General features: G+C 39.4%; 1 protein-coding gene and 1 pseudogene across 1 annotated transcript in view; one reads left to right on the top strand and one right to left on the bottom strand.

The window, feature by feature from the left end:
- The window catches only part of GPC3 (glypican 3), an 821,180-nt gene that overhangs the window by 422,876 nt on the left and 374,880 nt on the right, over positions 1-23,424 (bottom strand). Inside the window, exon 3 of the mRNA XM_074201733.1 lies at positions 6,132-6,826. Coding sequence (XP_074057834.1) covers positions 6,132-6,826 — 695 coding nt within the window. The remainder of the gene's footprint in view (positions 1-6,131; positions 6,827-23,424) is intronic.
- LOC141498276 (PC4 and SFRS1-interacting protein pseudogene) lies at positions 9,340-13,595 on the top strand (annotated as a pseudogene).

A 23,424-nucleotide genomic window follows, 5' to 3' on the forward strand; every position in this document is an offset into this window, starting at 1 on the left:
GTAAGGTCTATTTTTGTGTTAGTTTTCCATGTATACCATATGGAATTTGATATGTGGGGATCCAGTTGATAGGGAAGGTTTTCTCAAAAGACCCTTCCTTCAACTATCTCTTGAAGGCACAGCAATTGATTTGAGTTCTAGAATGCAGATGGCAGGTCAAAGCAGATCCATTTACAACATTAACATTAGGATGGTGTCATGATTCCCATTATAAATTTCCTTCGGAAACACACTATCCTAGTTGAATTTGTTTGCTCTGCACTAAAGTCTGACATTAAAGGGTTTCAGTGGCTTAAAAAATAGATTTTAAGTAAGACTCATTGTCTAGTAGGTTTACGTTGGTTTTAGAACAATGAAAGACTTGGGGAAAAGGGTGTTTGGTGGACTGGAAGTCATGAGACCTGGCTTTTAATTTTAACTCCACTACCAATTGCTGTGTGAACTCAAGCAAAACAGTTTAACTTTCTTTGAGCTTTAGCATCTCATTCTGTAAAATGTTGATACTACAACTTGCATTCAATGACCACAGGACTGTTGTGGGGAAGGAATCTTGAAATAAAATGGTCTAACAAGTACTATTGATATGGGAGCTGCTATTTCTGCTTTTGGTATTATCTCTGATTATAGCAGCTAAGTGATACACTGGATAGAGCAACAGGCTTGGAGTCAGGAAGACTTGGAGCACTGAGTTCAAATCTTAGACATTTGCTAGCTATGTAATCCTGAGCTAGTCACTTCAACCTGTTAGCCTCAGTTTCCTCATCTGTAAAATATGCTGAAGAAGGACATAACAAGCCATTTCAATATCTCTACCAAAAAAAACCCCAAATGGGGTCACAGAGGGTTGGGTATGACCAAAAAACAACTCAACAACAAATGATTATAGCAATATTACTGATAAAAGTGATTTTTGGATTAAATATGATCTCTGAGACTTTTTATAGTCTGGATATACTGTGGTTTCCTTACCAACTTTTGTTTTGTGTCTAAGTAATACAAGAGAAGTAGCATAAGAGAAAAAGCATTGATTTCAGAGCAAGGGAGACCAAGGTTGAAGTTCTGTCTCTCTAACACATAAAGGCTCCGTGACCCTAGGCAAGTCCCTAAATTCTCAGGGTACCGGGAAATTTTCTCAGTTTTAAATAAATTGCCAACTTGCCCAGGTAAAAGGAGTTTTTTCATCTAGAAATGAAATCATTAATAACCAGTCCTTCTGTCCCTAGGGGGAATCATACCCTTCCATGGGTCCTCTACCCAAAGGAACATAAATTTTGATCACTTAAATTTTGCAAGATATCTCAAGGTTTGGGGGCTAGATTTTTTTTCTCTTCCTTCCTTATTAATTCGATATCCCCTCCTCCCACGCCCCCAAAAAGATAAGGAATAACGACAGTTATTTATGTTGGCCCATTTTGTTTCCATGAATTTGAAAAAAATTGCATAAATAAAACTGTCTTTAGGAAAAGAGAAGAAAACAGCTGAGGGAAGATTTTTGTATCAATTGTCAAGTGTTTGATATTCAAGACATCACCAACTAAAAAACATAAAAAACAAAAATCATTCCTCAATAGTTGTCAAAGGATTGAAACAGGTCTTTACAAAAGTTATTAGCAGCCATAGGAAAGAATGCTCCAAATCACCAATAATAAAGGAAAAACAAATGAACGAAACTGGGATCATTAACTTTTTTGTACCATATACTTTCATTTATGATTTCTTGAACTAGAGCTCTGGAAAACCAGGTTTTGATAAAGCCCATTGAGATTCAAATGGAGCTACGTGACTACGCCTGTAAATCAAAAACACTCTGGCTCTCACTGATTGGTCAATAACAGGTCCCTGTCCAAGCCTCACTTGGATATTATTTGAGTTTTGATGCCTCTGATAGTAATTGTTTCTTTTCTATTCAGAAAACCTGAGGGTCTTCCCCTCCCAGACAGATTTTGTTGTTGTTGCGTAAGGAAACTAGGTCATCTTTTGCCTCCCCTCCCTCTCTCCCTCCTCCCTCCCTCCCTCCTTTTCTTCCTCCTGTCCATCCGTCTGTCATTGGAGATTGAGGTTAAGTGACTTGCCCAAGGATACACAGTTAGTAAATATTAAATGTGTGAGGCTGGGTGCTCTATCCACTGCACCACCTAACTTCCCAATTTTGCCTCATTTCTAAAACTTTCTGTAAACCACTGAATCAAAAACTGGACATAGCCTCAGATAAACTGAGACCCTAGGAAAGCACTTAGTAGCTTCAAAAGGTCAAGTTCTCCCCACTGCATCTGAGGCCATCTACAGTCATCCTGACATGTTATGTCACTGGACTATGACTTTGGAGGAGAGAGTAAGGTTGGTGACTTTGGACTGCCCTGCCTCACTTAAATCCAATTAAGTTACAAGTCAAGACATTACCTTTCTCGTGTGTCATTGGTTCTCTTAAGAAGAAATGGGGAACCATCAATTAGAATAACAGTAGCACCTAATATAGTAGTTTGTGAACTGCAAAAGTCATCTGATTCAAAACTATCTGGCAATCTCAGGGAAGTCACTTCTTTCTAGGTTTTAGGAAAATGAGGTGGCATGATAAAAATGATAGTTAAGGTCCCCTCCAGCTATCAAAACCTATAATTTTATATAATATGATTATAATTACCATTCCTCTTTCTAGGGCAATTCATAATGTTTGAAGCACTTTCCTTAAGACCACCCTGTGTGCTCGGTCAAATAAGCATTATTTCTCCCATTTTGAAGAAGAATCCAAGGTTCAAAAGGGATACATGACTTGGCCAAGGTCACACAGCATTGCTAGAACTTAAGCAAACATCAAGACTCCAAGGTCAGAGTTCTGTACAGTTGCTTTTACAAAAACATAGATGCTGAATTCACTTAGAAGAGCAAAAGTCTCTCATAAAAGGATTGGATAAAATGACTGGATCATAGCACGATGTTTCATGGGTGAAGAAAATGAGGGAGAGAGATGACATGACTTGCCAAGGGACAATCAGCTAATAAATGGGGTTTTTTGCAAGGCAAATGGGGTTAAGTGGCTTGCCCAAGGCCACACAGCTAGGTAATTATTAAGTGTCTGAGGCCAGATTTGAACACAGATACTCCTGACTCCAGGGCCTGTGCTCTATCCACTGAACCACTTAGCCGCCCCTAATAAATGTTTAAGAATGACATTTGAACCCAGGTCTTCTGGATGCCATGTCCAGTACAATGTCAAGGATAACATATTGCACTTTGAGGATACCCCCACCATGTTGTTTCAGACAACCAGGTATTGTTTCTAGGACAGAGTTGGCCAGACACCCACAAAGTCCCTGGAACTGCCATTTTTCAAACTGCGCTCTGTACAGGTGACCTTTACCCAACACTGACAAAGAAAATTGTACTTTCTCTGAGCAATGGAAAATGAAGGAGTTAAAGTAAGGGCAGCCTGAATTGAAGCCTTGAGCATCCTGTGGGTCTGATAATCTGCACAGTTAAGTGGTCTATGCCCACTCTCACTCTGTCTATTTTTCCAGAAATGTCAGTCTGCCCTCTCCACCCAGGCGTCTCTGAGACACATGCTGAGAAATGAACTGGCCATGCATTGGGAATGACTTTCTGCCATTTGATAAAAAAAACACTGAGTCACTAGTCCTAAAAGCAAGAAAGATGCATTTAATTTACATATAATATAAGATGAAAGCCCAAAATAACACTTTAACCAAGTTCTCTTTGGCATTCAAAAATCCTAGTCTTAGGGAGACTGAGGAAGAGCTGCCACGCATACTAGTATCCAGCAAGAGACACACTCAGTGGCCTTGGAAAACAAAAATTCCTCTCTTGACTGGCCCCAACTTGTCTCCCTTCTAAAAGGAGAGAACTAGACGTGATGAGGTCTCTTCTTGCTCAAATTCCATTGCTTTAAATTCTTTAAATTTCTAATAATTGAAATATGAATATTACAGAAACTTGGAAGAAGTATGAATTACAAAACAAAAAGAACCAGCAAGCATAATGACCTCAACAACCTAAATGGAAAGAACATGAGCAACAAAATTTGAAAAGTAAACTCCCTCCTTTTCCTGCAGAGGTGGGAGGAAATGCTGATAGTATATTGACTATATTGACTAACTTGGTAAATGCATTGGTTGTTTTTGCTGTGTTTTTTTCCTTTTCCCCCTTGTCTTTTGATTCTTTATTGCAAAGGATGGCTCCCTTTGTGTTTGGTGGAGGGAGAAGGTTACATTTGGAAATTACAACAAAATAAAAATAAAATATTTCAATAATTATTCATCTACAAATTGAGGCAAAATTTTCCCTTAATTCCTTTACTGTCTCTTTCAATCCCAGCTTTGGGATCTTGGCTAGCACCACCATTATCCATCCCCATCCCCCCCCCCCCGCAACAACAACCACAACTTCTCAGTCTTAGTCTTTCTCTGAAGATGAAGCCAACACACTTGGACTACCTACCTCCTGGGCTGCTCAGGAACTGTCTTGCAAATCCCAAAGGGCTTAAGAAATGTGAGCTCTTTCACAAGTCCATAATTTTCATTTTGCTCCCCTCTACTGAAAGGTTTCCTACACATTAGTCCCCTGATTCAGGTACCAAATTACAGAACACTTAAGGATAAATACAGAGAATTTTACCAGTCACTGTACAATAAAAGACTTTTTAGTGTGTGTTTTAAAGGACTTCTGCAGTGCTGGGTTAATTTGAGTATCTCCTTAACCCTACTGGACTGCTACCCATATGTATCCCTGAAATCCCTCCACACCTAGAGTTGTTGTGACCTTGATGGATCAGAGAATCATAGAGCCTAAAAGGGTTGCAGGGAGACTCAGAGTCACCTAAGGCATTTGATGCCTAAATGAAAATCCCCTTGAAGTTGCAAACTTTCTTGAGGGAGAGAGCCCTTTTATCAAGGAAATCAGGAATCATGGGAAAATATTTACTTAGTGCTCTATTATCCTGGGCTTCCCAGTGTTAACTTTAACATTAGGGGCAGTAGCTTTGAATATCAACCAACTTTGACAAAGCATTTCTAGACTCAGATAAGAAGATAAGACCAGGTCCCTAGAGTCCTGGATCTAGTAGTCTGTAGGGAACACAAACTCAAATGACAATATTCCACAGAAGAAAATGCTAAGTGTACCAGAGAACTCCAAAACAAAAAATTCTCTAAGGGCTAAGTTGCTGACAGAAGAAACATTGAAAAGATTTCATGGCATATGAATTGGACTTTAGAAAATGGGTATAAATTTGGAGGATGGGGAGGAGAAAAAGGAGAGGGGGGGCAGAGAGACAGGGAGGGGAGAAGGAGATGGTAGAAAGAGGGGAGAGGAAAGGAGAGGAAGGAAGAGGGGGAAAATTTCAGATATAGGTCACAGTTAACAAGGAGAAAAGGAGTTGGGAGAGCACTTAGGGCATTCCAGGGACAGTGGCCCTGCTTGGTTGGATCACAGAGTACATGGAGGGAATAAAACACAAAAAATTGTAAAACTCAAATATCTTTAATAAAAAAAAATATACTTCACATCATGCGCAGAGCAGAAATCATTCCTTGCTTAATCACCTTAGAACATGATGTGATTTTCAAACCCAGGAAAATATTTTACAAAATAAAACCAGAACCAAAGTTTGATATAAAAAAACCCCATAAATGTGATGAGAGTAGGGTGGATAGGTCTTCAAGGTTTCAGAGGACCTCGAAGGCCAGACTAAAGAATCTGTGTTTTACTCAGTGGGCAAGAGGGAACCACTAAATATTTTTGAGCAGAGGAGAGCAAATCTATGTCAGGAAGATCACTAAGAAAGATGTATGGGAAGGACAGAGAATTTCCTGTAAAATTGTAAGTAATTATGGATAATATACTAAAAAATATCAGAATGATATAAGAATTAATAATACCGAAGCTAAAGGAATGCCAGGCTAACCTCATACAGCTGGCTTAGAAATGGTTTTCACCATCTGCTCCGTGCAAATGTTCTCTAAGGGAGTCTAAGCCCTTCCCATATACACAATTCTGGCTTCAAAGTCAGAGAAGACTGGGCAGCACAGTGGCTAAGGACATTTTATCTCTTTCACCCGACCACCTTCTCATTAGTGGGTTGGCCAGATTTCCCTACTTAAGCTTCATTAAGTACTCACTGCAGTGGTGAGTTTTCCTCCATTCTTCTGGACATACAGAACGGAGTCTCGGATCAGGGTGAAGAGACTGAGCAGGACGTGTTCCATGTCATAGATCCTATACATCCCTTTAACAAGTTCTTCCAGAGAGCTGATGTATTCTCTCCAATATCTGTCTATCTCAACAACACTAGCCAGACATCCTTGCATGACAGCACTGCAGTGGCCAGCACAAGGTTTGGCCAATGCCAGACCCTGACAATAGGAACAGTACCACATTTTTAGGAGCATCTTGCCACAGTCCTTGCTGAACTTTAAGTGGTCAGTTGTGTTGATCACTTCAATTCCAAGATTCAGGGCCTGGAGAAAGACTCGAGTTGTCTGCAGTGACTTGGACAACTGGCTCATGATGATCGTTGGATATTGCCCAAAGGCTTGGAGGTCCCGCCGCGCCCCACGAAGACACTCAGCCATTTCCAGGGAGAGCTCTGAGAAACGAGGGTTAATCAAGTGCGCGTAGATCACTGGAAACAAACCATCGAGGAACTCATTGACCATATCATTGACATGGATGTCAGCACCAAGGATGTAGAGGGAGACATCTGTGAAAAATTCACCCACAAATTTGAAAGCTTGAGGTGCCATGCTGGAGTACTGGTTTCTGAACATGGTGTTGGTATAGTTCTTGGCATGTCGAACAACAATCTCAAAGGCTTCTGCAAAACAAATAAGACACAAAAATCCAGATGAGAAAACCTGAGGTGCAAATTAATTAGAAATGTCTGTATTTGAATGGTGATTAGGGCATAATTTGCTTTAAAATCATTGACTCATACCCAACTCTGGCAGCATTGTCTGGACTCCTGTATTTGTTTGGTCCTAAGAAACAGCATCACTCACAGGAAGGTCAAAAATCAGAGTTACCCATAAATTCTTAAACGTACAAATTACATTTCACATGAGAACAACTGGGGTTCTAGTTACCATTTGAGTTTTTGTGACAATATTGATTAAAATGCACTAAATGAGGAGTTCTGTCTCTCCTATTGATTTATTTAGTTAAATAGGAATCCCATTTCCATACTTTTCATTTTTAGACAGAGATAAATACTTGACCACAAACTAAAGCCATATAACCTCATGAAGTAGTTGAAGCTTGTGAAGCCCTGGAGGAAAAGCAAGCCCTGCCTGATCCAGGCATAAGAGCTATCAAGAATTTAATCATTCCTTGTAGATTTTTTCCAGATAGCCTGAGTGAACTGACAGATTAGATTATCAGTACTAGAAATGGAATTTATCTACAGAGGGGTAGCTGATGGAAAGCAAATCCATGCACCTATCTGTCCATCTTGGTGTTTGGGATCAAGAATATAGAGGAGATTTCAAAGGTATTTTCATCCTGAACAGCTGGAAGGATAACTCAGTTTTGGGGAGCACTCAGTTTTCACAATGCTGGGGAATGTGGCTTCTCTATGGAGAACACTGTTCATGATTACATCTGCTGCTGCTACCACTTGCCATAAGGGCCAATTAGTGCCATTGGCTGGAGATAGAGTGGTTTCACCATCTTATTTCCTCCAAACTGTCTGAAAGACACTAAGACATGAATTATTTTCCTTAAAAGAATCAAATTAACATTTTCTTTAAAAAAGGCAGAAATATTTGAAAAAGAAACATGTATGTATGTATGTGTGTGTCTGTTTGTTTGTTTGTAAGTGTATTAGGGAGGGTAAAGCAGCAAACCAACCAAATTGTCTGATTGCCGAAGTCATTTACATTTGACTCAGTTCTTTCTTTCATTAGCTTACTTCCACAGTGCAAAGGTCCATGACAGATGTGCTCCAGACAATCCCAATTCATGAGCCTCGAAAAATCAGATGACTTCCCCTTGTGTCTTGCCTAGAAAGGAGTGTTCCAACAGCTTCTTGGGCTCATTTAGCCCAATAGCCCTGTTACTGAAAACACAAGGGCCACTCCAGTTTACTTTCACCATCTGGCCCAGATTCTCTCTTCCCCCTCCCCCAAAGTAGTAAAACACTGCTCCTGTATTCCTGGCCTTACTATATTCTCAGCAAGTTATGAAGAAGGCAAGGGAAGGCAGTTGGGTTACCAACATTAATTCCAATCTGTCAGATTCTTCTGAGAAATAGTAGGGCTCAGCACCAAAAATCAGGAGATGTGGGATTGAATCCATCGTCAATACAGTAATAGCTCACAGTTCACCCCTTCTGAGCTTCACTTTTATCTACTGTAAAATGGGAATGTTCTGACTCGTCTTGAAGGACTGTTTAGAAGAAAAGTGCTTTGTAAACCTTGTAAAACTGTTAAACTATTATTTACAAAGTATGAGCAAGGTATTATGGAGAACATTACTTCTAGATTTGTATTTTTCCATTCCATACCACTGTTGACTCCACAAAACCTGGAACCATCAGATTTCTGAGTCAAAAGGAAATCAGGTTCCTAAGCTCTCTGACCTTACAGGTATGACCAAGAGATTGGGAAAGGGCTTAAGGAGGTGGCATCAAAAATGAAGTTTAATGCATGCATAAACTATCAAATTCCTACTATTTTCAGAAGGGGGAGGCTAGGGAGGAAGATTTTGGAAGTCAAAATCTTGTAAAAGTGCATGCAAAGTTTTCATAATATGTGTCATAGGGAAACTAAAACAATATTAAAATATATTTTTAAAAAGAAAAAAAAATGAAGTGTAATATCCTGGCATACACCTGAATCTCTTAAATTCATCCCAGAGGTCTGAAGAACTGAGTTCAAATCCAGGACTGAGACACTCACTCACTAGCTATGTGACCCTGGAAGAGTCCATTCACCTGATAGCCTTGGGACAACCGGATAGTAAACTGGATAGATCACTGATCCTAGAGTCAGTAATACAGCTCACAGGAGTAAAGAGAAAAGGCACCTAGAGCAGGAAACATTCTGCCTTGAAGAGATCTCTTCTGTCTTTTTCCCTGATTTAGAAGCAGCCAGCTCTGCAAGCAATAGAAGTGGGCTAACCTATGACATCAAGCTAGACAGTCTGGCTCTTCCCGCTTTTTTTTCTGGGTCTTTCAGAGGGAGGGTGAAGTTGGTACAGTCCTCAAGGCTAACAGGATACAGCTGTTGCCTTGTGACCTAGGGCAGAGTTCAGCAAGTCAGGTGCCCTGCCTTGGCTTTCTTACAGTGGTAACAAGAGTGCCTCCAGAACAGAGCATTTCCAGAAGAGAAAGTCTCAATAAACACAGGTTAGTAAAAATAGACTACTGGAAGGGTGATTTGGAAACCTGAGTTAGAATTCCACCTCAGCTTCTGGGCTTCCTTATCTTTAAATTGAAGGAAATATCTCCCAGGGTCATTTGTAGAGAATAATTTAGAAAATGATGTAAAGGGCTTTGCTAAGTGTCAAATCCAAGATACATATCTAACTATATATTTGTATATGTATCTGAATACACAAATATACATGTATGTGACATGTATATATATATATAAATTATGTTTTATAATTAGGTATATATGTAACTTTAAGGTATTATATAATTTTTATGTATATATATAACTTTATCATATAATTGTACACTTCATGTTACATATAGTATATGATTATAGTTAGAATTTGTATGCATGTATGTCTAACTTTAGACTTAGAATTTTCTAAGGAATTGGATACAAGTTTATTTTAACAAAATAATATACTGAAAATTTTGAGTTTTCCTTTAATTATTAAAGGGAAATGGTCTCTCTATATGTATATAACAAAAATACAATGTACTTGCAAAAATTTCTACCTGTAGTTGCAATGGTTTTTCAAGTGGAAAAACAAGCTCTCATTTCAAAATTATAAAAATGTAGTATTCTCTTGATAAAACAAAAACGAGTTGCCTTTTTAGTGATCCTACGTAAATGTTGAATTATGAGGATTGTTCTGTACAAGACTGCATTTTGTGGAAATCAACCAGAGATAGGCATTAGAATAATGGGGTCCATGTGATTTTGATGATTTTATCATTCATTTTTAAAAATAAATTTTAAGCTGCCTTTTTGAAAAGGACAAGGGAAATTGCTGGCACATCTTGTATGTTTTAAGTATTATTACTGACTATTTTGAAAAGATGTGACTTCAAAAGCAGTATGGTGTTTAATGTACACAACAGCAAAGCCTTTGAAAAGCTAAAATCCCTTCCTGCACTCCCTTTTTGCCCCTGTTCAAATCAGTTCTGTAAGTATGTATTCATATTCAATAAGGCACAAGATTGTTTTATTGAGAGAGATCTAGAAAATGGCATAATCTGGAGATTCAGTTTCATAAGGCATCCTCTTTTTATTGTCTGCTTTGTGGACAAAAAAGCCCTTTTCTGGTGTTTCAGTGGCAGATGAACAGGTGAAATGAAGTGAAATTTATGAGGGTAGCAAGGGATTACGGACAGAGAAGTGGTGGTCGCAAAAAACCAGACTTGCTGTGTGTCTATGGGCGGGTTGCTCGCCGTCTCGGTGTTGTCAAGCCACAGGCTGAGATCCCCAATTTCCCATCTCCATGGATGGCACTGGCCTGTGCCGCGGGGCCCGGGCAGGTTTCAGCTCCATTTCCATTCAATCCCCCCTTCCCCTAAGGAGGTGCTCTGGGCAAGCCCCTATTTGGGGCGTCGGACCCCAATTTTCGGGGGCGATACAACAGGTATGAGGTTAAGTGCCTACGCTATCCGTGCCTGAGGAACAGTGCATTCCGGAGCAGGGAAGGGGGTGGGGTGGGGTGGGGGGTGGGGGTGGGGGAGGAGTCAGAGCAGCTCCGGATTTTGACAGGCAGAGCTGTGGCTTTTCCAGTGCATTCCAGGAACAGGGGGAAGCGGGTGCACCCTGAGACCGGCCGCGAGTGGCATGGACCTCCGGGGGGCCAGCTAGCGAGCCGCCGGGTCTCGGCTGTGCCATCGGCCTCCACTTCGGGGGGCCAAGCAGCTGCATTGCACGTAATTGCTCACGGAAGCCCCCCTCCCCTCCCCTGGCCTCCCCTCCCCCGGCGCCTCATAGCAACCAGCAGCAGGTGCAGAGGGATGCTCAGCTTTTCTCCCCTCCTGCAGCCTGCTTTTTCGGAAGCCCGGTGATTCCGTTCGCCTCGGACCGGCCGGGAAGCGCATCGGGAGGTGAGTGACGGGGGGCAGGGCCGGGGGGCTTTATTTCCCCCTCCCAAGAGTGGGGCCGAGGGGCGGGGGAGGGCAGGGCTCCGAGGCCCCGCAGCCTGGCTCGCTGGGTAGGAGGGAGCGCGCGGCGTTCCAACGCTATTGCACAAAAAGGAGAAGGGCGGCGGGAGCGGGGCGCGGGGAGCCGCGGGGACCGCGCAGCCCGGAGAAGCCGTGGGACCGGGGCCGGGGAGGGGGAGGGAAGGAGAGGCGCAGGGACCGAAGGCGACATGGCAGAGGGGGTGAGGGGAGGCGGAGAGGTAGCGGAGCCCCGGGAGGAGGGGCGCGTGCCAGTCCGCGGCCGGCTCACGGGGGAGCGGGAGGGGGCGGCGCACGGGGAGCGGGGCGGGGGGAGGGAGTCCGCAAAGCCAAGGCCGGCGGCCACGCCAACAACGGCGGCGGCGGCGGCGGCGGCGCGCTTGTGCGCAGGCGCGGCGGCGGCTCGCGCTGCTCCCCAGCCCAGCCGTCAGCCCCGCAGTCTAGGAGGCTGCTGGCTGGGCGGCGGGCGGAGCGGCGGGCTCCGTCGCCCCCTCTCATTCTCTCTGTCTCTCCCTCCAGTCGCTGGCTCCCGGCGCTCCCTAGCTGCCGCTGTCTGCTCGGCTCCCGACTTCTGGGCCCCGAGCCTCCCGCAGCCGCCGCCGCCGCCGCCGCCGCTGCCGCGCCGTTCCCGGCTCAGCGCAGCCTTGCCGCAGCAGCCGCAGCCCCGATCCGGCGCCCGCGCCTCGGCCGTCAGCATGTCTTACAATTTCAAGCCCGGGGACCTGATCTTCGCCAAGATGAAGGGCTATCCGCACTGGCCGGCCAGGGTCGACGAGGTCCCCGACGACGTGGTGAAGCCCCCGCATAACAAGCTGCTCATTTTCTTCTTCGGCACTCACGAGACGGCGTTCCTGGCCCCCAAAGACATCTACCCCTACTCCGAGAACAAGGCCAAGTACGGCAAACCCAACAAGAGGCGAGGCTTCAACGAAGGTCTCTGGGAGATTGACCACAACCCCCGCGTGAAGCCCTTCAAGAAGCGCCCCATTGCCTACGCCGAGATGGAAGGTGGGAAAAGGGAGGGCGCCTCTTCCAAGGGAGACGGGGAGGGGAAGGCCAGGTATGGCACTCTGGCCCCCAAATCTGCTGGCGCAGCCTCGGGGTCCTCCTCAGCCACCGGGATCACTGTGGGCGCTCCCAGGGGGAGGAAGAGAAAAGCCGAGAAGGCCATGGAAGCCGAGGAGATCGAGGGAGCCAAGGCTACCACCTCCACCACTACAGTGATGACTCCGCAGGTGAGTCCCAAAAAGGGGAAACCCTGGCCTCCTCCCTCCCCTACCCCTGCTGCAGTGAGGATGAACAACCCCAAGGGGAAAGCTAAGATGTACAAGCTGACCAATCCTGGAGAAGGGGAGGGGGCTTCTGAGGAGGATAAAGGCAAGAAGAAGGGGCAGGAAGAAAAGCCCCCCAAAAAGCAGCTGAGAAAGGAGGAGGAGAGCGAGAAGGAAGAAGAGAAGCCCAAAAAAGATCTTGGCAAAAAAGAAATGAAGAAAGAAATTGACCCAAAAAGAAAACTGGGGAAACCAGGTATCGGGGCAGGTGTCATTGCTTCCGACTCCGAGGAGGAGGGGGAAGAACAAGAAGGTGAAAGGAAAAGAAGATTATCTCGGAACTTTGAAGTTGTACACAGAAAGGGGGCGTTAAAGGGCCAGTTTGAGAAAGAGGAGGAAGTTGAGGCTGAACCCCAAACCGCCTGTAACCTTCAGTAAAAAAAAATTTTGAAAAATGAAGAAAAAACCATCTGTGGCGCTCATAACAACACAAATACAAGTGAAACATCATCCTGTGACACCCAGATGCCTGTTTTACCCACCCCAGTGAAAAAGTCTTGTTCCTGTGTTGAAAAGTTTTTGAGGACTTTAGTGTTCATCAATTTTTGTTTTGACTGTTAAATAAGTTCTTCTGAGGCACATTCTACCTTTCTTGCAGATCTGTCTTTACTTAGCTTCAAAAAGGGACTGTTTGTATGAAAGCAGCAAGCTTTGAGTTCATAAGATAGTTCTACAACAAGAATTGGACTTTAGAAAAGTGACTTTTTAAGCTAGGTATTGAACTGGAATCATCATCTACTGCACCCCTGAAAAGGGGCAAGTTGTGCCCTCTCTTTGGTGTTTCTTTGCGCTTTAATTGTTTACTGTTTTCGTGGCTGTACTTTTTGTTTACAGAAATCCTTGACTTTTCTAAATGATATTTGGTACTATTTTAAAAACAGGTCAAAATTGGAATTAACTTAGTACTACTAGTACACCTAAATTAAAGTGGTAGAGATTATTCAGCAAATCTATCTCTGTTTGATTATTTCTAGAAGGTTTTTGGATTTGGGGGAGGTTTCTGAAGGGAGGGAGGTTTGGGAGGGGGGGAAGGGCCCCCACATAGCCAGGGGGTGGTCACAAAATAGTCAGCTGGGAATCCCTTAGTTAGCAACAACTTTGGGTTGTGAGGGTCCCAATGACCAATCTTTACCCTTAGAGTATTGCATCTTTCAACATGGGCCCCAGGATGGGATCTAAATGGGAACTTCATGGGCAGAGGGTATGCTGGGATGGATGGGGAATCATCCCAATTTCAAGGGGCAAAGTAGGGCCCTGGGTGGGAAGGTCCCACATGAAGAGATGACTGGAGCATCCTGTAATAAGCCAAAATTGGTTTGGGAAGGATTGGATTTCACCCTTTGGGGACAAACAGAAAAAGCAGTATCCACATCAGAATCAAGAAGAGCTGGAGGCATCGAGGATCAGAAACATGATCCAAGGTGAGCATATAAAACAAGATGGTCTTCACTGCAATATAAATGGGTTCAAAAGCAAAATAAAGGGAGGGGCAAAAATTTTCAAGGTAGTCCTTGATTCCTAAAACCATACTTTGAGAAAGGGTAAAGAACTAAGGGGAAGGGATGGGAATAATCATTTTTTTCACCACCTACTAAGTGCATGGCACTTTAAAAAACATTCCACTGGATCCTGACAACAGCCCTGGGAGATAGGTACTATTATTGTCCTCCTTTTTTCAGTTAAGGAGCAAAAAGAAAGAAAGAGGTTAAATTACTACCCCAGGGTCACACAGTTAGGAAAAATGAGGTCAGACTTGGATTTTTTCACAGGTTTATATAAGCCCCCCCCCCCCCCCAAAAGCATCTAACCCATACATTTCCTAAGGAGGTTTAAATAATTCATCAACACTAATGCAAAACTCCAAATTTCATCCTTTGCTCAAAATTTCTATTGGCAAGGGATGACCTATCTCTTTTAGTAGGAATTGAACCACATTTTGGCAGGCAACAGATTGTTGGCAATCTGGCTCAACCTCATTACACCTTCCACATATTTTCTATTGTCCATTGGGTCCCCTTCTACTGAGAGGCTAATATTCCTACTTGTTAGAAGCAACTAAGAAGTTATGATTAAAAGATTATGATTTAAGACTTGTAAAATGTTTTTCATTTGATCACACCAAACACTGTGAGATACTGAATTTTGTACATAAGGAAACAGGCTTAGAAAGGCTGAATTTGACTAAGTTTACAATCTCCTCTCTGGACTTCAAGTCCAAAATTTTCCATTGGTATAATGGAAATGCCTCTGATTTTTAATAAGTGCTTATTTAAACTAAAGACATATAGAACTGTTGTGGGGAATGGTGATGTTAAAACTCATGCCAAGAGTTACAGCTCATTCCCAATTAGAACTCATTCCCACTGAAATAAATTGAGCTAAAAAAGAATCGGGGTCTAGAATTAACAGAAAGAGAAGATGGATAATTACAAAAGTAAAAGAATACCTTTCTGGAAAGGGAGCAAAAATGAAATTTTACAAACTAATAAACAGAAATAACTGCAGAAGAGAGAGGAAACCTACTTAACCAAGGAAAAAAAAAAAGAGGAGGAGAAAGATAAAAACAAATTTGAAGAAGAAAAGAGAATAAAGGACTAATTGAATCATAAAGAGAAAGAGGTAACAAATGAAAAGAAGGTAGCAGGGATGAGGGGGGAAACCCAGTGAGAACAGGGCCACCTTAAAAAAAATAAGTACCTGAACAGGGAGGAAATCATAACTAAACAGATGAAAGAAAATGTAAGCCTAACTTTTATAACTTTGAATGTGAATGGATTAAACAAAATCCTTCAATCTGTTGCTTACAACCAACACATTTAAAAAGCAAAGACATAAAATAAAACTGAAGGTATGGGGGAAATTTCATCAAGTGAATTTTAAAAAGCCAAAGTTGCTATCCTATCACACAAAGCAAAAATAAACATTTTAAAAACAAAAAGGGATACATAAGGAAACTTATGCAGAAATAAACCATGAACCACAAACCAGTATCAGAAATAATTTTACATGAATTAAATCCAATGAATCTAAATGAATTAAAATCCAAATTGATAAAAGAAATATTATCCCAGCTTCAAGAACACACATATAGTAACATAATGATTACAGGAGATTTCAATATCCCTTGCTCTATTTTTAAAAAAAGAGAAAATGAAGAACTGAAAAATATCTGGAGAAACAAGAGTTAAAAGACTTATGATATCTTCCAAATGAATTAGCAAAAGAATATACATATTTCTCGCCACTGTATTGAAATTTTACCAAAAAACTGAAAATGTATTAGGATCAAGAGATGTTGTAAATAAATAGGGAAAGGCAGAAATAGTTAAAGTATCCTTTATTGACCATAAGGCAAAAAATAGAAATTGGCTCAGGGACCATAAAGAGAAGATTCAGAGACTAATGGAGACTTAACAATAAAATCAAATAATGAACAGGTCAAAAAAGTAAAAATCAAAGAAACAATAATCATGAATTGTATGTTTCATCATTAAAATTTCTGAGATGCAGAAAAAGTAGTCCCTCAAGGAAATGACATCCTTTACAACCATGCATTAAGAAAATAGAAAAAGAGATAATGAATTGAATGTACATTTTTAAAAATTGAAAAAAATCAAATAAGTTAACCTAAAATAAGCACAGAGGATGTGTTAAAATTAGAGATAAAATAAATTTAATACAAACAATAAGAAACTTGTTTTATGTAAAAGCTGGTTCTTTGAAAAAGTGTAATAAAACTGATATACTTAGCTAATCTGATAAAGAGAACAGAGAAGCAAATCAATAAAATAGCAAATAGTAAAATCACAGTAAACCCAGAAGAAATGATAAATATTAAAATAACAATTCAAACATCATTCCCAATTATATGCCAAGACAATATAAAAATACAAAAGGCCTGGCGGAATACCTCCAATAATATAAAATAACTGAACTATTAGAAGAATAGGTAGAGATCATAGTAACCCAATCTCAAAAAAGGAAATAGATCTAACTATAAAGAAAAAAAAACCTTCAGAAGAATTAAATCAAACTTTTTTTAGGTTTTTGCAAGGCAAATGGGGTTGAGTGGCTTATCCAAGGCCACACAGCTAGGTAATTATGAAGTGTCTGAGGCCGGATTTGAACTCAGGTACTCCTGCCTCCAGGGCCAGTGCTCTATCACCTGTACCACCTAGCTGCCCCTCAATCAAACTTTTAAAGAAAAATTAATACCCATACTTAAATTTTATTTTCAAAAATAAAGAGAAAAGGTTCCTACCAGAATACTTTTATGAGACAAAAATAGTCCAAATATCTAAAACAAAAAAAGATAAACATGGAAAGAAAACTATATTTCAATATTATTAATGAACATTAATTCAAAAATTTTCAATAAACTCCTATCACACAGACTCTAGCAATTTATTCAAGAAATTATTCATAATGAATAAGAGAGTTACACAAGGAATATTCAATGTTAGGAAATCAATCAATATTATTATAAACAAATATGTCAAAAGTCACATGATCATCTCAATAGATGCAGAAAATATCATTGACAAAGTATAACACTTCTTTATGCTAAATACCAAACATGGTATAGGCATAAAGGAAGCTTTACTAATTATCACAAAAAATCTATCTAAAATCAAAAGCAAGCATCATAAGAAATGAGGATATACCAGGACCATTTCCAGTATACAGGAGTGAAGCAAAGATGCCCCACTCTCCCTGTTATGCTTTGATACCATTCTAGAAATGCTAACAATAGCAATCAAATAAGAGAAAGGAATGAGTGGAATAAGGACAGATAAAGAAGACATGAAACTATCCCTATTTGTTGAGAACAGTATGGTTTATAGAATATCCTAGGGAATCAGCAAAGATACTAATTAAAAAAACAATTTCAGCAAAATAGGGGGCGGCTAGGTGGCACAGGTGATAGAGCACTGGCCCTGGAGGCAGGAGTACCTGAGTTCAAATCCGGCCTCAGACACTTCATAATTACCAAGCTGTGTGGCCTTGGGCAAGTCACTCAACCCCATTGCCTTGCAAAAAAAAATCAACAGCATGTATATAAAATAATAACAAAACAGAAGCAACAATGGGAAGAGAAATCGCTTTCCAAATACTACACAATGCATAGAGTAATTCAAGATCAACCTTTTATTGTATATAAAAGATTTATATAAATTTAATCACAAAGTAGTCTTAAAGACAGAAAAACCAACTTAAATAGCTTGAGAAATAATCATTACCTATACCCAGGTTATGATAATATATTAAAACTGATAATATTACCTAAATTAATTATATAACAAACTTGCAAAGGGTTTACTCTATGGATCTTGATAAAATAACAACAAAATTCACTTAGGCAAACAAAAATTCTAGAATATCAAGAAAAAAGAATAAAAAGGAGGGGTAAAGGGGGAATAGCACTCTGAAACCTCAAACTACATTAAACAGCAGCAGTCATCAAAACCATTTGGATTGGTTAAAGTACAGACTAGACAATGGAGATTCAGAAGCAATAGAACTTAATGATTTGATGCTTGATATAGCAAAACACATAAATTACCTAAGGAAAAATTCCCTATTTAATAAAAATTGCTAGGAAAACCGGAAAGGAGTCTGACTAAGATTTGGCTTAATCTAAACACCTTAAACTATACTTCATAATATATTCTAAAGAGATATATGATCTTAATAGTAGAGATTATACTATGAAAATATCAGAAGAGAAATAAATCATGTACCTCTCACAGCTATGGGTAGATGTATTCTAAGCGAATAAGAGATAGCGGCAGTTACAAAAGATAAAACATAATTGTTAAAAAGTGACAAGGTTCAGCACAGACAACAGTGATATGTCTAGGACAAGAATGGAAGTGTTTAAATGGGAAAAAAAAGGCTTTCTATCAAATTTTTCTAATAAGGATTTGGTATTAAGAGATATGTGTGTGTGTGTACGGCTAATAGCCATTCCCCAATAGATAACTGATCAAATGATATGAATAGTTCTGAAAAGAATTACAAAGTATTCACAACCACATGAAAGAATTTTTCATCAATAATAGTAAGAGAAATACCTATCAAAATAATCAGGAGGTTTCACCTCACACCCTGCAAATTGGGCAAATTGGCAATAGTTCATACAGGAAAGAATATGGAAAGATAGGCTGACTTATCCATTGTGGGAGGAGCTATGAAATGGTATAGCCATTTGATAAAGATATTTGGCATTATATAGATAAAGTAACTAAAATCATATCCTTTGAATCAGAGAATCCATTATTGGGCTCATACTTCAAGGAAGATATCAATCAATAAGGAAAAAAGTCTCCATGTACTCCAAAATATTTACAAGAGAACTGTTTATGTTAGCTAAGAATTAGAAACAAAGTAGGTGCCCATGGTTTGAGGAATGATTAAACAAACATGAACTTAATGGAATATTATGTGCTGTAAGAAGAGATGTGTGACAAATAGAGAAGCAGGAAATGATCTATAGGAATTAATTAAGAATGAAATAAGCAAAACTAAGAAAGTAATATATACAGTGATTAAAACAATTTAAATTGAAAGAAAAATACATCAAAAAAGTAAATATAACAATATTACAAAAATCAAACAGGATTCCAATGAAGAGATATGAGCAAACAGCTTCAATCTACCTATTTGTGTAAAACAAAAGTCCAGTACAGGTATGGCACATTGTAATTATTTTATGACTGTTTCAATATATTGTTCAGTTTTACTGACTTTTTTTCCCTGCCTAAAAATAGGTTCACCATTCATGACATGGAGTAGCTTTCTGGGAAGGGTAGGAAACAGATACATGGTGATGCATGGTGATACAAGAGACAGAAAATATCAAGAAAAACTGATTTTTAAAAATGAGATAGGAACTATATTTTAATCTTGCTTTGATCACATTTGGGATTTTCATGGGTCACATGAAGATCAGATGTTTGACATTTCTGAGGTAGAGGGTCTTGTGGATATTCATGAGAGCATGGAGTCACAGAATAATATTCCTGAATGATTTAAAAGATAAATAAGAATCATGAAAAGAGAATATATGACATGCATAACAAAAATAACCAACAGACTAAAACAACTTGAGTCCCTGTCAGTATAATTCACCAGAGAAACAAAAGAAAGAACTGGATTGGGATTGAAAATATACATGAATAAAAGGCTGATTTGGAAAAAGAGAAGCAAAAAGCAACAATGTTAAATGAAAACACAATTTTTTTTAAATTTGACTCAATTCTCTGTATATTTTAGAAATGAGTCCTCTGTCAGAAATACTAGTTGTAAAAATTGTTTCACAATTTACTTCATTTCTTTTGATCTTGGTTACAGTGGTTTTTTCTGTGCAAAAGCTTTTTAATTTAATATAGTCAAAATTGTCTAGTTTGTTTTTAATGATGTTCTCCATCTCTTCCTTGGTCATAATTTCCTTCCCTTTCCATAGATCTGACAGGTAAACTATTCCTTGATCTCCTAGTTTGCTTCTAATATTGTTTTATTATGTCTAAATTCTGTATCCATTTTTATCTTATCTTGGTATAGGGAGTGAGATGTTGAGCTAATCCATGTTTCTGCCATACTAATTTCCAATTTTCCCAAAAGTTTTTTATTAAAGAGAGTTTTTATTCCATCATTTGTTCAGCTATTCCTTAACTAATAAACACCACCTCAATTTTCAGTTATTTGTATTATAAAAAGAAGTACAGTAAGTATTTGGGTACATATGGACCTTTTCTACCTTATTCCACCTCTTTGATATAGACCCAATCACAGCAGTCCTGGGTCAAAGGGTATACATAGTTTAGTGACTTGGAGCTTTATTCCAAATTGCTTTTCAGAATAGTTGGGGGATTTGTTGTTTAAAAAAATAACTCTTACAAGATGAACAAAGCCAGAAGAACATTGTACACCCTAACAGCAACATGGGGGTGATGATCAACCTGGATGGATTTGCTCATTCCATCAGTGCAATAATCAGGGACAATTTTGGGTTATCTACAATGGAGAATACCATCTGTATCTGCAGAAAGAATCATGGAATTTGAACAAAGACCAAAGACTATTATTTTTAATTTTAAAAAAATGTTATTATATAATTTTGCTATCTCTTATACTTTACTTTTTTCCTGAAGGATATGATTTCTCTCTTATCACATTCAATGTAGATAAATGGATACCATACAAACAATGTAAAGACTAACAGACTGCCTTCCATGGGGATTGGGGGAAGGAAGCAAGATTAGGAGAAAAATTGTAAGAATCAAAATAAATAAAATCTTTCTAAAAATATCTTTATTTATTTATTAATTTTTTAAAGATTTTTTTTCAAGGCAATGGGGTTAAGTGGCTTGCCCAAGGCCACACCGCTAGGTAATTATTAAGTGTCTGAGGTCGGATTTGAACCCAGGTACACCTGACTCCAAGGCCGGTGCTCTATCCACTGTGCAACCTAGCCGCTCCTAAAAATATTTTTAAAAAAGAAAACATAATTGCTATATTAGCAAAACATTGATCATAAAGACAGAATAGACAATGAAAGGATTACAGGTCTCCATGAAGAACAGAACAAAAAACAAACAAAAAACCTGCACAGCATGTTGTAAGAAATATATCCAGAATTCTGAAAAACAAAGTACCAGTAAAAAGAATGTATAGATTGGTATCAGTACAAAACACAATTATATTGCAAATACATACTAATTAAACTTAACAATTTCTTTTTTTTTTTAGGTTTTTGCAAGGCAAACAGGGTTAAGTAGCTTGCCCAAGGCCACACGGCTAGGTAATTATTAAGTGTCCGAGACCAAATTTGAACCCAGGTAGTCCTGACTCCAAGGCCGGTGCTCTATCCACTACGCCACCTAGCCTCCCCAAACCTGACAATTTCAATGAAAATCAATAAATTCTTTAAACGTCCAGGAGAAAGATCTTCAAAAATATATATAGGAAAGGAAATTCAAATAACACAAGACTGTACTACAGTCCTCCCTCCTCTAAGAACAATGAGAAATGGAATGGGGCAGCTAGGTAGTGTGGTGGATAGAGCACTGGCCTTGGAGTCAGGAGTACCTGAGTTCAAATCTGGCCTGACACTTAATTACCTAGCCGTGTGGCCTTGGGCAAGCCACTTAACCGCCTTGCCTTGCAAAAAAACAAAACAAAACAAAACAAAACAAAAAAAAGGTCTTTTAGGGGCGGCTAGGTGGCGTAGTGGATAAAGCACCGGCCTTGGAGTCAGGACTACCTGGGTTCAAATCCGGTCTCGGACACTTAATAATTACCTAGCCGTGTGGCCTTGGGCAAGCCACTTAACACCATTTGCCTTGCAAAAACCTAAAAAAATGGAATAATGTGTTCTGGAGAGCAAAGGAGCTCAATATGCAACATCAAGTGGCATACCTTGCAAATTTGAGCCTAACTATTAATAAAGGATAGACATTCAAAGAAAAAAAAATCATTTAAAGAATTCCTACAAAGAAAAATAGACCCAGGCAAATTGATTTCTCTGAAGCACCTCAAACAATAGAAATACAAGAAATTTAAATGAATGTCACAACCAAGGAAGGCAAAGATAATTACCCAAGAAAAAGAAGGAAAAAACTAAAAAAGACATCTGTGGAATAAACAACAAATACAACAACAGAACAAAGATGTACCATTAAGGGATTTCTATCTAACAGTACACAAGGTGAACTACGTGAAAGTGGAATTTAAATAGAAATGATTGTGGAATAACAGGTCTGAAACATCATTGATTTACAATTAACAATGAAAGGGAAATAACTTCTTTAGTCTTTATGAAATAAGAGAGCCTACAGTAGAAAGAGTGGGGAGACAAAGGGAGGGATTAAAATAGGAAGAAAGAGAAAATCTTGGTTCAGTGGTGGGAGGGAATCGCAATGAAGAACACTCCCATGGAGGAGAGAAAGAGATTTGATAGTGAGAAATGGGGACATTTTAATGAACATAATCTGTAGGGATTTGGTGCTTAGAGACCCCTCATCTGGCTTTAGGAGAAGGAAAATCAAATCTCTTGGTGGGGGGGGGGGCAACTAACGGCCAAAAGAGTGGGAGGACATGGACCTAGACATAAGATTTTGTTTTAAGTGGTGAGAAAATGATCACAAGGAGAGCAAATAGGTAGTAATGAATGTACAAAAATTCCTACAAAGGGGCAATACTTCAATCCTCTTTATGACCTGCAGGCATTAGTATTTGAGCCAGAACAGAAAAAGGGAGACTAGAGCAAAATCAACAAGTCAATAGCATAGAAACTGTTTAGCCAGGGGAATTAAAATAGGTACCTCAGAATTTTTAAATTCATGAGGAGTATACAGAGCAAAGAAGGAATGAAAAGAGCATGAGTCAAAGAATAAATATGTAGACTAGGGAGAAAGAGAAGATGAATAATGAGGGAAATAAATCTTTTTTTAGAAAAACATGCAGAAAATGATATTTAAAAATTAATAAACAAAACAGGTAGAAGAGAGTATGAGTTTTGCTCAACTACTTAGCTGAGAGAGGGGAAAAAGGAGAAAAATTAAATCACTAGATAAAAGAAAAAAAGGAAATATGCAAAACTAAGAAAGTAACACAAAGGAGCCAGAGAACAACTTGAGGGAAAGAGGAAGAGAGACAGAAAGGATAGGATTGTCTTAAAATGGAAGAAACCCTAATTAAGAAAAAAGGAATATTAGATGCAAAAAAAATACAAGTCTAAATCCCATAAATTTAAACGTGAATGAATTA

This window comes from Macrotis lagotis, chromosome X (assembly GCF_037893015.1).
Source record: "Macrotis lagotis isolate mMagLag1 chromosome X, bilby.v1.9.chrom.fasta, whole genome shotgun sequence".
Classification (NCBI taxonomy): domain Eukaryota; kingdom Metazoa; phylum Chordata; class Mammalia; order Peramelemorphia; family Peramelidae; genus Macrotis; species Macrotis lagotis.